General features: G+C 38.8%; 1 protein-coding gene across 1 annotated transcript in view; it reads right to left on the bottom strand.

Moving 5' to 3' along the window:
- CYFIP1 (cytoplasmic FMR1 interacting protein 1) overlaps positions 1-15,267 on the bottom strand; it is a 53,650-nt gene that overhangs the window by 23,958 nt on the left and 14,425 nt on the right. The window contains exons 11-22 of the mRNA XM_015851161.2: positions 14,267-14,384; positions 13,514-13,636; positions 12,084-12,209; positions 11,615-11,781; positions 10,498-10,645; positions 8,529-8,682; positions 7,146-7,302; positions 6,454-6,550; positions 6,035-6,111; positions 5,841-5,949; positions 5,134-5,253; positions 3,810-4,009 (exon numbers count right to left, since the gene is read on the bottom strand). Of these exons, the coding sequence (XP_015706647.1) occupies positions 3,810-4,009; positions 5,134-5,253; positions 5,841-5,949; positions 6,035-6,111; positions 6,454-6,550; positions 7,146-7,302; positions 8,529-8,682; positions 10,498-10,645; positions 11,615-11,781; positions 12,084-12,209; positions 13,514-13,636; positions 14,267-14,384 (1,596 nt within the window). The remainder of the gene's footprint in view (positions 1-3,809; positions 4,010-5,133; positions 5,254-5,840; positions 5,950-6,034; positions 6,112-6,453; positions 6,551-7,145; positions 7,303-8,528; positions 8,683-10,497; positions 10,646-11,614; positions 11,782-12,083; positions 12,210-13,513; positions 13,637-14,266; positions 14,385-15,267) is intronic.

Below are 15,267 nucleotides of genomic sequence, written 5' to 3'. Positions count from 1 at the left end.
CTGTGGTGCCCCATCCCCAAAGGCACTCAAGGCCAGGTTGGATGGGGCCCTGGGCAGCCTGAGCTGGTGGGGGGCAGCCCTGCCCATGGCAGGGGTTGGGGCTGGGTGGGCTTTGAGGTCCCTTCCAACCCAAAGCATTCTGTGATTTCTTCCTAGAAACCATAACAGTTCAGCATCACTTGCACTCTTCAGCCTTTTTCAATGAGTAGATCTGTTCTCCTTCTGACATCCTGCAGGTTGCCTTCCTCCTGCTCCTCTTCCAAGAAATAGACATCATACCACTTTCAAGGACTGAGGATTCAACTCTCTGAATACCAACAGTAATGCAAGGCAGATTGTACTTTCCCTCCAGTGCTGCTGGCTGCAGGTTTTGGCACATTACAGGATAATCAGTTCTTTTCATTTTTAATCACCGCTGAATGATCTCAGTAATTTACCCATTTTAATCAACACAGGTTGTAGGCAGCCAAAGTAGATTAAGTGGATGAAAAGCCTGCTGGCTAAACAGAGCTTTGCAGCAGTGATTGCTGAAGGATGACACAAGCTCTAAAGTTTTTTCAGGATCAAATCATGTTATGTCAGTGTTTCTGTGATACCTCCCAGGAAGGAGTTCATGGTGAGCACTTAAATAGATGATGGCAGTTGGTTGTAAAGAGAAAACTGCAAAGGACCACTGTGGTTAATGATCCCACTTCCTTGCTGCCACAGGCACCGGGTCACGCAACTTCATTCATAAACTTTCTGAGCTTCACCTCACCATAGTCTCTCCCTCCCTCCTTATAAAGTGTCCTTCTGGACTTCCCTGTCTAATGGATAGGGATCTGTTCAACCTCCAGCCTGCTCAACCTACCAGCTCAAAGCACAGTTCCTACATCTCTTTAGGAATTCTAGATACAATGCACCCTTCCTGAACATGACTATCAAGCACACCTCTTTTCACATCATACAGCACAGTGCATCTTAAAAGCATTTGCATGACATTGCTAATGAATCTTGATCCCTTCTCCAAGCTGCTGAGAAAAGCAAAGCATGCTACGGGAGCAGCACAGGAATGAAGTGATTGCTTTGACTTGATCAAAACTGCAGCTACTAAAATTCAGTTCCTATTTAGGCCATGGTTTCTTCATGGCTCTGTAGATTTAAGGGCACACTGCACAACCCAGTTCATCTGAGTTTTCTGCAGCTTGCCCATCACTGCAGCATCCGAGCACACCGCAGTGTGCAGCTGCATGAAGTGCCAAGAACTATTCAAAAACAAGACCAGACCAATTGGGAAGATAAAAGCTACAGGAGCAGCAAACATGAAGAGAGCTCTTAAAAGAAGTCCCAAGCAACAAAGAAAAGGTAAGTGAGAAATGGAAGCTCAGGATCGCTCTCAGTATAAGAACTGGCCAGAACAGCTTCAGAACAAACCGAAGAGAGATAGATGGCTTTTCCTACAGCATACAGCTTCCCTGCGAACCCCTCATTACAGCATCTCATGAATGTGAAAGCTTCACAGAGCTTTACAGAAGGACTGGATAAAGCAATGGGAGAAAAATAGACTGCAAAGGGTCAGAAACACACTAACAATCAGAAAAAGAGCAACCTCAATAATTAAATTTCTAGATCTTTTGATAGGAGCTTCATTGTTTCATCTCAGTACATTATGTCATATAAAGATATTCCTAAATCCCAAATAATTAAAGATGCCATGTTTCAATACTTCTACACGAATAACGGCAGTCTCTGAATAAAACCCACAGGCTTTGTAACCATTTCAGTTCTTACAAACGTTTGAAATCACCAAGTTCAAACGCTGCTGGGAAAAAAGCTTCAAATATAGTGTGCTAGGCACAAATCAATCTGGTCAACACGCTAACTCTAAAGGAACAACCCTCATGCCTCAGCTCCACTCAAATTAACAGAAGGCAAGGCACAGGTACTCCACATTGTCTGGGACCTCTGCCTCTAGCTCCCCACCCCAAGCAATACCTTCATCTCCACCTTCATCCACCATACTCATTTCTCTTTAACCTTTCACTGTTCCATTGCTCCCCTTGCTTACACATACTTTCATTACCTGTCAAGAGTTAAACAGACTGTTCATGCAGAGTTTGTCACTGGGCACTCGTGTACTTGTAGCACACAATTATTTGTGCTTAGTTAAATACACAGATAACTCATCAATCTAAAGCTCATTCAAGGCAGTAACGGAAAGAATGACCATGATTGAGAACTGCAGAAGTGCTAGAAATTACCTGTTCCTCCACCAGCAAAAATACCAAAGGGCACAATATTCTGTGTCTGCCATTAACTCTCATCACACTCTCATTTTCTCCTGAAACCAGACTTTGTGATGAAAACAGATCTGCCCAAGATATGTCTCCTTTAAGCACCCCTTAAATTAATTATCCTGAATTAACTACCCAACCAGCCTGAGGAACAACCTAACTCAATTTGTGTGCAGTTTTTAAATAGGGAAGCAGCTGTCCTATTGGTACTATGGTCCTCATAGGCAAAATGAACAGAGAATAACAAATGCTAGGAGCTACTGAACATCTTTTATTAAAGCTGCCACATGAGGTATCACCCTTTCATCGAGATTTTCTTTTAATATTATGCTGATGTGATTCTTAACACATCACACCAAACACTCCACTACTGATCTCCAGACACATCAACGTGAACAGTTCAACTCTGCTGTGCAAACAGATTCGCGTAACAAAAGCTTCTTGGCTAAAACTTAAGCACAACATTCACTTTTTCTCTTTTTCCAGACAGAATCTTGGCTCTAAACCACAACAAAACCATCAAGAACACGTCAGACAGAGAAAGCACTCCAAGGAGAGTGAAAGATGAGCACAGGCTTCTCCTGCCGTAGCTCAATATTCAGTATTGTTTTACTGACTCTTCACAATGCTTTAATCAGATTTGCTTGAAAGCCAAAAGCAACACAAATCCTTAAGAACAGCACAAAATCGGGAAGCCCAAGTGCTGCGCCTTCCACTCATTCAAACTCTGAATCCTATCATTTGCTTCCTATTTCCATTACTTATTTCCATTACATAATCTCCCTCAAGGCTGCAACAGCACGAAGGAAGGACATCTGGAACAAAGCTCTAACACTACAGATGCACACTGTTCTGCTACCGTAAGCTGAGTGAAACAAGAAAAGCTCACCATCAGAGAAGATAAACTTTTAAAAGTAGCACTAATCACCTGAGAAAAAAAAGAGATAACAAGAAATGCAATTTACAGCTTCTCTGAATGACCTAGGATTTTTCCTCTGCTCAAAATACATACTAAAAGGTAAGACTTCCATGGCTAACAAAGGCTCAGTAAGACACAACCATTGGACATGAAATAGCCACAAGTCCCAGGAACGTGGAAGACAGCAGCAAGGCAGATGAAACCATATTCAGCGAGCACTGAACTCTTCCCTTTTTCTTCTTATCGACGCGGAAAGAAGGAACATAATTTTACTTCCGTCATCACACAGTTGAAGATCCTGTTTACCAAATGTCTTTCTGACATGCACATAGCAGTATTTTTGGACACACTTTATTTTCAGCATATCATAACTAAGTCATAAAATGTCATAAACTGTAACCTCAGCAACCAAATTCTATTTCTACTGTGGACTAATAACAGTCTTTCATACATTTGACAGTACTTAGCAAAATGACTCATTTTACCTCGTTGCAAGAAAAGCGCTAGCAGCGAAAAATACACTAAATGAATGGTGATGGAATTTGTTACCAATTACTGTGAGATTAAGTTGCAGGAGAGCAAGAGAACTGCTGCCAACAAAAGGCTACCATGCCAACCTGTTAGTGGATCCATTGTAGCAGTAGTTGGGTAGAAAGTCAAAGTTGAGTTCCCAAAATACATGAAGAGTGATTCGTCCGTAAGGGGCTGACACATTGTGATTGGCTTCCCTGAACATGGCATCAAAGCTGTCCAAGGTCATGTATCTGCTCAGTAGTTTGTGAGTCATTTTGTTTATTTCTATCAAGCCATCCAGCTCCTACAAAAAAATAAATCAAGAGGAAAGAAAAACAAGCAGTAAATTTAACAAAGTAGAGAACCTCAACAATGTACATAAATAACCTTAATTGAATGGGAGACTGTCAGTGGAAAAAGGACAGTTGATTCCTCTCCAGTCTCTTACTTTAATTACAAAGTTGGAAGGAATCTGTGTCCCCAAGACTGCTCTATGTCAATACACTGAGGGTATGACCTGTCTGCACTGCTGGCAGGGGTCTCAAACACAGATATGAGCCAACTAAGCTAAAGTTAGAATTCTAACACTTAAATGGAGTCAGAAAGAGGTTCAAGAAACAGCTTCTGCATTTCCTGTATTATAAGCAACCATGAAGTTATTTCTGCTGGGCAGCACATCTGGTGACTGAATTTTTGTAGTAGGACTGCTAGGGATAATGCTAGATGCTTACTAAGAGGCAACAAAGGATGAGACATTTCCAAACAGAGTGAAAGCACCTACAAAATCACTAGCTGTGGATTATACATGTGGGCACTGCCTTTCAAAATGTTTCTTCTCTTGACAAGACATTTCCAAGTATGGTTTCTGACACTTTCTTTTCAATAAATTACAATAGAAATGATCCATCTTTGACACCAGACACTGAAACACAGTATTTATGGAACAGAGCACTGAACATGTTAATGACCAGACTTGGTCTAGCAATTGCAAGGCAAGTTATGGCACAGCCTCTAACCAGCAAGTACCAAGGAAAAAAAAAGAGAACACAATCTCTCATTCAAAAACCACCACTGAGCATTGCTTATAGTTGTCCAATGACATAAGAAGGAATATCCAGTGGAGACTGGGCTTCATCGCGCTGTGCAGTCATGTTCCCATACAGCGCTATTTCATTTAACTTATTTAGCTTCAAAAACAGCAAAAGTTATTTACAAGTTAATTAAGTCAGCCTCTTCCCCTCTCTCCAGAAGTGACTGTGCAGTCAATCACTGAGAGAACACCTAGAGGACTCCCAGCCAAACTTGAGATTTTTTGTTCTTATTTTTTCCTTCTACCATTAAAAAAGAACACGTGCTTTTAATGGGAAAAGTAAAAAATAATAATAATAAAACAAAATAAAGAAAAAGAAAAAAAGGTGTAACACTCACCACAATGGAAGTCAAATCCTCACTTTCAAATCGACCGATTGCCAGCTCCATTGATCTGTACATAGCTGCTGAAATTCGCTGAGTGATCAATCGGTTCAGGTCTATTGACCTACCAAGCAGCTGAGGAAAAAATGCAATTAAGCTTTGAACTGAACGTCAAATCAAAAGACAAGCCATACAAGGACTACAAGAACTACGAGGTTCCACATATTAACAGACATTTAAACAGTGACTTTGCATTCCAAACACATAGAAATAAAGTATATGGGTAACATCTATAAATCCACGATTATATGAGACGCTACATTTTACATCTAAATTCTCATAAAAAGAAGTAATATCACACGCAGTATTTATATCTGGATATATTTATCACCATTTAATGCCTCCATTACCCTGTGCCAACAACAGGTTAGAAAAAAAATGGTAAAAGATGTTACTAGGAAAACAACTAATACACACGACATTTCTCCTATTTGGCTTGCATTTGCTAAACTGCAAGACATACTTGCAACTAAAACAAGATCTTTTAAGGTTTTAGTTAGTTTATTCCTTCTGCAGACAAAAAAAAGCTTATCTCAAATGTCACTTCTGCCACTTACAAAGCAGAACAGAAAGCACAGAAATAGTTTTGTGTATCTACAAAAATAAACACCTCTGGAAAAAATTGCCCAGCAATGCAAATACAAGAGTATAAGTTAACTCACTTGGACATGTCTTTGTTTCAGCAGCGTCTCATAGCGGTTGGACTGCAGCAACTGAATGGTTGCTCCCTGATTCTTACATTCTGAACGCAATCGTTTATCCAAAAGCAGGCTATCAGGAAAAGAAGAAAGCGGATGAAGTATAGCAAACAGCAAACCCAAGTATGAATAAAAGTTCATGCTACTGAAATATCTACCTGCCAGCCATTGCCTTGTAGTAGGCAAATATCTGATCTGCCAGCTTGTACACAAACTGATCAAAACACAGGTTTACCTTAAGAGAAAGAAAAAAAAGTGCATTTATGGCTACACAGCATTAACAAAGAGGAACTTATCCAAAACTTTCCACCACTTAGCAGGTAAAACTAGAAGAGTTAACGTTCCTAAGGTTCCTTCCACAAGATGACATTCAGCCTTCAGCATTAATGCAAAGGGTTTTGTAAAGATCTACACGTTTCCTTGTGATGCAACAGCAAATCAGTCATCCATCTTCTATCTTCTCAACTTGTTCCTCATCTCCATCTGTTGTGAATCTCTTGCAATAGGTCTCATCATTTAACATAGTTTACACATTAATGTACAGATTACTTTTCTCCTGTAAGTAAGGTTGCTTTACCTCTGCCTCGATCTCATCATAGAGGAACTGCTTCTTAAATTTAGTAAGCGCATAATGAGCACTGTCATTATAAAGGTCCAAAGAATACAGAACATACCTGAATGAAACAAACAAACAGAAATGTTACATATCTATAGAGATATAGCTCTTCAAAATAGTTAAGTCAACACACTTGAAGACTGAATATTGTGATCTACATGTGTATCACATAAACAAGATTTTTTGCTCTTGGAGTTTGTATAAATATTCATACTTGCTCATTTAAGAAAGTCTTTTGTTAGTTTAATCATTTTTACAGATAAGTTTGCAGACTGAAACTTGCTTTCGAGATAGTTTTTCATCAGGTGAAACAATGTTTGCTCTTAGCACCCTGGATTATATTGAGTAGGCAATCAATTATGTTGATTATATCATGTTATTAAGAAGGCTTACTGCAAAATAAGCCTAGAAGAAGAACGTATACAGGGAACAACATATTTAGCTGCTGCAATTACATTTACATTAATATTTTAATTACTGAATAAAAACCTGTGAGTGGTGGACATAAGCAAAGAGAAGAGGAGAACTGTATGACGGTTTAGAATACCTTCTCAGTAACTGCTTGTTAAAATCAATTAAAGCAGTAACATTATTATAAAGAGTGGCAATCGTTAAGAATAGTCATTCAGCGGAAGAGCACAAGTAGGTCTTACTCCATCATTGATGCCTCTTTGGTCTCCAAAATATGGTCTGTCAGAATCCAAGGCATTGACATCTCAATTGGAAACTGGATTCTTCTTCCCATGGTCAGCTCTAAGAAGAATTCCCTGAACCACAGCTGGGACAGATCACAGCATTGCTGCAGTGTTTCTTTGGGGATAAATAAGGCAGAATTACACTTCTTACAGAAGTACATCAAGAACAATATAACTGTGATTCTGATGATGCAAGGTGAAACAAATAAAAGCAGGAATTGAGTCATACACAAGCCAGATGTGTAAACTCAATTCAAAATGCAGAGCCCATGACTTTTTGAAATAGTTCTGAACTCCATGTTGGCCCCCAAAGAGGTGCCTTCTTACAGAAAATACTGTGGGAGTGGACCAGACTACCAGTTAAATAGAAAAAATTCTGCACACCATTATGGGGGGCTTCTAAGTTAAATTATCATTAAGGGTCTGCTCCTCAGCTGTGCACTGAACTTGGGAAGTAGCTGGTGAAGGAGACAACACAGTACTGGGACCATTAGTACTATCCATCCTCTGGAGGAATCAATCACTCCACACATCTCTGTTCAGCAGACGGGCAGGGAGTGACATACAGACACGTGAAGAAGGGATTAAAACAAAAAGTTTCTAAGGCCACTGTCGGGGACACAGACATACATTTTCCCACCTTTCCAGTAAACACTCAGCACAAGCCTTCATTTGTATAAGGCTTAACAGCTAAAACAAAAAATACTTCTTTTTTTTTTTTTAACATTAAAACCTTCCAAAATAGGATGTGCTGCTCACCAGCAGCGTTATAACACAAATTAACAGGCTCCCCCTTCTTTGAGGGTAAAGGAGTCCAGTAATAAAACAAAAATGAAAGACAACACGGCATGGCGATGACAAAGACTAAACACATTCAATGTCAGTAGGTGAATTCTTTAGGACAGTATGTTTCCGATTACAATTAACTGAATAGTAAAAGTGGTGAAATGACATCAAATTTACCACAACAGAGAATCCGTTTCCTCTGCGATTGAAAAAAAAATAAAATAAAAAATAAAAAAACACCCCAAAACACAAAAACAACCTCCTTTTTATAATTTCAATGCACAAAAAATTATCTGTCCCTTGTTTGCATGAATACATTAAAAAATAAATTAAAAAATGAGGTAACAATATGAAATTTGACTCATTATAAATGAATGTGTAACAAGTCAAAATAAACGTACCACAATAGCGAATATCACATCTCGTTTGGACAGACCAAGGTTTTTGATGAACAAAACAACAGTAAGTTGGCTTAGGCAATCGGAAACATTTCCCAGGTTGTGTTAGAGGTGTTAGGACATGCTAAGCTGGACACTGATCATCTCCATATCTTACCACTGAAATTTATCAAATGAGTGTAGAAGAAAGACTCGCGATGGAATTTTTCTATGTCCAATATGGTGGGTCCCTCAAGGCTACTTCTCAAGGTTTTCTTGGAACCACTTTTGTCAGCAATGAGGGACTCTAACATAGTTCTCACCATGTAAAGCTGTATCATTAAAGGAAACAATTGTGGTGGAAGGGGGGGAAAAAAGGAAAATACACATGGCACATTAGTTGAGCAACACTGAGAATTACTATCAGTAAGCGACTGCTCCACTTCAAACTGAAAATTGGCACTCTGTGGGCAAAAGCCTTCAGGCAAAAGGAACGGATGCAGCGCTAGCCTACCCAGAAGCACAATGCCTACCCACGCCAAGGGGCCTCCACCGACTCTGAGCAGCAGACCATTTGCAGTGGAACAGTTCACATCACCACAAGAGTAGAAGTAATAAGTAACGTCTTACCACCAAAGTTTAACAAAGGCGGATAGATGTAGGACTGCCTCAGAAACTTGTGTGTCATTTGCAATAGCTTTTCCAGTCCCAGAGCCTTGAGCTGCTTCAACAGCTCAGCAGAGTTTAAGGACTCTGTCATAGTGCGAATCATGTAGAGCTAAAAACCAACAGACAGGGGCAGGCAAGGGAGAGAGAATCCGTTAATAAAAACACACAGGTAAATAAGGAAGGGGAAACAGAAGCAAAGAAATTGCGTTAGTTTGTTAAAAATGAACAGCAGCATAGTAAGCATGCAAAGGAAAGTAATACACTTCTAAAACAGAAAGGTTTCTTCCTTCAGAATAATTGTTGCCACCCGGTGCTCCCTGAGGCGAATGGAAAAATCACCATTCACCTCAGCGTACATGGAGTCAGGCCCACAGCAACTGGCTTCTCAAGAGTATTTGACAAAGATTGCCAAGTATGTCCAATTTGCAAATAGCCTTTTTAGAACTGCAGGAGATTAAGAGAGAAGTACCTAGAGCGGATAGGTTTGACCTCCTCCCTTCAGCAGAGACAAACAAGTGTGCCACCCCAAAGAAGAAATGACAACAGAATCATGTGCTCTAACGAGCCACTGAAACAATGTTCTCAGACACACCAAGCATAGAAAAACACACAGATGGATATATATACATATATACATATAAGTTGATTATATTTCCCTCAGAAATTTAAAAATCAAAATGAAATCTTCATTAGAATCATCTCAGTAAAAACGTACACAATCTTTTATTACCCAAGACTGTTATCCACATGGGTTCTCTTCCCCACTGATGTATATAAAAATATTTGATTTACAAACCACAGTGGCCTTCAATTTTTCACCCAAAGTGCTCAGCACCTCATTTTCTCAGCTGGGCTATGAAACCCAGGCCATAAACTCTCCAAACAAATTTACAAATAAAATAAAATGGGAAATGAGACAGAGAAAATAAAGACAGTGTCTAGGTATGGGATTTTGATGGCTGCCACAGAAAATGCACTTGAAATACCAATAATAGCAGCACAGTATTATACAGATTTTAGGGAGCAGTTTCTTTTTTCATTATTGAACAAGATGATGGATCTTGTCAAGATTCAAATACCCTCCCATACTTTATATTCTAAATATAATTTAAAACAATGTAATTTATGAGACTTAACCAAAAGAAAAAAATCTACTAGCCACATCAGAGAGAATCTAAAATGGAAACAGTTGAGAAACAATCAAATCATTCCAAAATATTATATTAAAATATTAGGAGCTCAAGGAGAAAACACTTCTTTGACTCAAATTATGGAGATGGAACACTTGGAAAATCACAAATCAAAGTGACAGCAACCCAGAGAAATGATTTGGTTAAGCATATGGTAAATATAAATCTAATCAGAGTAGATTTTGAACATTCCAAAAGGAAACTGCACTTTAAAGTAGTTTAGCCAGAGTGAAAATATGATGTGCAATAATCACTGACAAGTATCATAAGCATTAGATGGGAAAATACCTGAGTACTGGAGGGTCCCACCGCACGCCTTGGGACTTTGATATCAAAGCCACTTTTGGGGTCTTTTTCTCCCCTTAAAGCTGGGTCATTGAATGGTTCATGACCTGCTTCCCAGTCACAGACCGTCTTTCTGATGGCCTGCAAAACACTGAACACAATTCACACTGCTTCAGACTTGTAGGCTTCCAAGCGCACAGAAATCCTGCAACAAACAGTGCCCTGGAGCTCAGGGTAACTCAGAGGAACCGCAACTTTGCCCACATCTCCAAGGCCAGATCCACATGATAGTTCTACACTGTTCCCTCAGAAAGTACAGTCCAGAGCTCTCCTCCTTTGTCAGAATGAAGCTGACCTCTGAAACTGGTTCAAAACCCAACTGTCAAGAATTTGCCTTTGTGATGCTCAGTGAGTGCATCAAGCCATTTTATACTCATGCACCATAAAATGCAGGCATGTTAATTGAATAAAACCGCACTAAAACAAGACAATTTGAGCTTGAATTGAAAAGGAAGAAAATTCCTGTTTCCTACAGAACTCCTGAATTCAGTTGGATTTTATAAAATTTTATACTTCAACTAAACTGGAAGTAAACAGCTGATGTAGAAGTTAAGTTTGATAAAATCAAACAACTAGGGACATGAAAATGAAGTAAAAAGTCATAGTAATCAGCGTGAAACAGAGTATTTGGAAGAGAAGTGGAAGGCTAATAAGGTACAAGCAGCAGAAATGAAGAAACAAGGCAAGATGCTGAGAGGGCAGAGAAAATACTATGGGATGTAAATATCAGACACAAGGAAACACGTGAATCATAAGAAAGGCGGACAGCAACAATTATCTTCAAAATAAAAATACCAGTCTTTCTTTAAATGTTGTAGCATTTAACTTCCTTACAGGCAATGCTGTACGAAGAAATCCTGAGGTACTGCTAAGGTGCTCAAGACAACTTGGACTCCTACCTTAGCCATACTGGCAGTCATCTACCCTGACTTCCAGCATACAATCAGACAAGCTAACTCTGAATACCATACAGCCTACAAAGGGAGCGTGGATTCAAGAGGCAAAATTTAATAAGAGCTGGAGAAAAGAATACAGGGAGAGATGAAAAGAAGAACGTTACCTCTGAATGACATTTTTCTTCTTTTTAATTGCCTGCCTTAATGGCTCTCTAAGCGTGACCTGGGCAAAGTCCTGAAGAGCTGCATAAATGGTATGGCGAATGGCATGATTGAAGACACTCTCCATCCGGCCCATCAGCACCTGTAGACCTTTGATCATGGCAATTACCTGGAAAAACAAAAAAATAAAAAATAGGTTCTTAAATTTTTGTTTGCATATTTATTCAAAAAGTCATTTTTTTTTTCAACATAGAAAAGGAAAGAAGAGGAATTAAGTTCAGAAAGGTAAAGGAGAAAGTCACTCTGAAGAGGTTAGTTTTCCTGTACCTTTTCTGAATTTTGAATGAAGGAAAACATGTACTTTCAGAGTCAACACAGACATAGAAAATGCTTACAGAGAATGTTCTCTCTTTTGTATGGAATTAATCTTTGGAGAATCCCCATCTAAAAAGAAAAAGGAAAATTTCTTACCTCAACCAAAGCAAACTTCTCCTCACTGGTATAATTGTATCTTGTTGCTCTTTCATACTCTTCTGCATTGTCAGGACAATCTTTATTAGAGTATTTGTCAGTTGGGTGTACCAGCTTCCATGAATACTGAAGTTCACAAAGTGGTATAGAGAGAAGATAGAAATAAAAAAGGCCTGATAAACAAAACATATCTGAACACAAATAACATGCTTATAAAATACTCAGACATTTTCGAGAACATCTGAAAAATATTTGTTAATATTCTATTCTCAAAACCTGCATAAATTCTGAAACAGAACATGATGTATGTAAGAAGGTTAGTGGATACTGAGTGAATTCAGAAAACAGATCAATAAGTGAATTACTCCATGCCAGAAGAAAATCTCAGTGGGAGGGCAGAAGAAGTTGCGTGACAAGCACTTAAGGGAATCGATACAAATCAGAAAGACAAAGAAAAGCATGACCTAAAATTGGCAGTAGTAAGAGGTAAAACAAGCAAACAAAAACCCAACAAAACAACTGCTGTGGTTTGTTCTGGAACTGGCAGTATAAAAACAGAGGTAAAAATAAGAGATTTCTACAGAGGTATAACAAAGCAGGATCAAATCTGTCTTCTCTCATACAATATATCACCTGCTTCAACCCCGTCTAGGTTGTGCTCTGCTGTAGGTAAAGCACACAGCTTTTATTTAAGTAAGATTCAAGAGCCTGGAATATATGATGCATTCCCACAGACTTCAGTTTCTGCATTAAGCAGTTTCTGATTGAAAAAACATATATAAATGGCTACTTTTCTAACTAGCATCTGTTTTTAAAGTAAGTTATTAAGATACAAACCACTTTGCAGGTTATTTCCTCTCCTTCATCTCTTTTCAAATTTTATATTACCTACATTTACCAAGTAAAAGTCTTCCTTATGTCTTCTCCCATTGGCTAATGGAAGCCCTTCCATCTTTTCTGTGTATACAGTTAAGACCTCCCACATTTCAGTTTACTACGTCACAACATCTAATCATAGTCAACTGAACACGCTGGCTTCCTGTGTGACTGCATGTTGGTAAGCATATTTTTAACAGAATTATTCTAAATGATATGGAAAAATAAATGAAGTCTTAGTCTACAAAACATGTGCCAAGAGCCACAGGAAAGCACCTGGTCAAGGCTCACAGGTGAACACCTATCCACATAATTTAAGAAGTTAAACGCAGTGTATGAGAAGGCACATGCTACTGGATATTCAAAGCAGTAACATTACTCATAGACTTTGAGAGCTGAGGTGCCACTTTCCTCTGGGAACACTCTGAAGCAAAAGGAGAAAAAGAGTGCAGTAAAAAGAGATGAGAATTAAGGGAACAGTACATAACATGCTCTTTTTTGTTCTGTTAAAGCAAAGCCTGCCCAACTTCATTTTCCTTCCTCAGAAAACATACCACTTCCATGACATGTGCACTCCACTGGGACAGAAGCTGCAAGCCTTGGAGAGAAAGATCAAAGAGCTTCCGATACTCTGCATCTGTTTTTTGAGCTTCCTGTCGGCCAGAACCAGTCACCACCTACAATGTTTTTAAACAAAGAAACAACAAAGAAAATTGTACACCTTGTGTACAGCATTTACAGTCACATATCTCAATGTTTTCTTAAGCATTAAACAGCATCGCTTATCAAGACTTGGGTAGAATAGATCAATATCAGTTCTTTCTTCTAAAGAATTATTATATTTCACAGACTTTGGTCAAGAGATAGAAACCACCAGGACTCTATCATCAAAATATCATTGCAGACAAGCTCAAGACACTGATTATGTATCATATATGTACGCGCAATTGATTTTAGTTTTCATCTCATCTCTTCAATTACAGCTTCACTTAAAGCATTATGAGCACACATTTGGAGTAAAGGTTAGACAGCCTATTCCCAAAGAGACACGCTGAAAAGGTCTGGGATATGTCAATAAACAGAAGACATCTACAGTTTATATGATATATCAGAGTTTAAGATTCAAAATTTAAATAGCATTAATATCATGCACAGGATGGGTACTAGCCTAGCACCCAGCTTTTCTTGAGTGAGGTCTTGGAGCTTTATCCTTTACCCAGCCTGAGATTTGCCTACTTTTTAGCTGTTCTACAACAACTGCCAGCCAGTGATGTAAAATCTGCGCAAATAGCTCTAATCCCCCACACCTCACTGTTGCTGTAGCGAGCCAGTTCTGATATGAAACGCATATGGTCTTCTCTGATTTGGATCATCTGCTCACATATATTGTACTGGGGACTGCTGCTGGAAGACGTGCACGTCCATCTGTTGCAGAAGACAAAAAAAATCTTTAATCAGTTGATGCAATAAAGACTGCAGCTGATACTAAAAAAGAAAGAACAAAAATGTGTGACTTCTTTTTTTTCCTTAAATCTTCCTTCTCATCCATGCGAGACCTTTCATCTCCTCTTTCACTTTGCTGCTGCTGTGAAATACAAACTGCCATCTCTCTTCAAAAGCACACACTTAGGGACAGGACCAAAAAGGACTGAAAGCCAGGGCAGAGGGACAAGTATAGGCCATAAGATGTTTAGCCACTTTCAGCTTGTTCTTCTTCATTCATGTTTAACTAAGGAGAGCTTACAGTATGCTCCAAATATAAAAATATTATTAAATACTATTAACATGTTATCAAGAGAGACACAAAATACATGCTACCAAATGTTGTGTTAAACAGCCTCATACTTTTAGTAGCTCAGTAGGCTCGCTACTGTTGATTTTCTCTTAGCAATTACATGCAAGTTACATATTTTTTTCTGCAGGAATTAAAATGCGAAGCACTACATTCTAAATTCACATAACTGCATGGAGGGAAGGTCTCAGAGGTGCACAGGAACATTTACTAAAATGAAGCAATAACCATAAACCGTGGAACAATTTATATAAAACAGCTGCATTTTCTAGCCATTTTGCTGCATTGTACCCCTACCAAAACAAAAAGAAGAGGGACACAAGCTAAGTTTCTGCTCCATGTACAATATACACATGCACTACTGCTCACCTTGCTTAGTATAATCCTTCATTTCTTTTACAGAAAGTTTCATATTTAAAGGAAAAGATAAAAATTACATTAGTGTAAGGTAAATTTTACATCCTCCAACCCAGGTGAAAAGCAATGCCACCGATGCAAGAATAGCTCAGCAGCACA

Source organism: Coturnix japonica, chromosome 1 (assembly GCF_001577835.2).
Source record: "Coturnix japonica isolate 7356 chromosome 1, Coturnix japonica 2.1, whole genome shotgun sequence".
Lineage (NCBI taxonomy): Eukaryota > Metazoa > Chordata > Aves > Galliformes > Phasianidae > Coturnix > Coturnix japonica.
The sequence above is the reverse complement of the archived record's forward strand: the minus strand, read 5'-3'. Positions and strand labels throughout refer to the sequence as shown.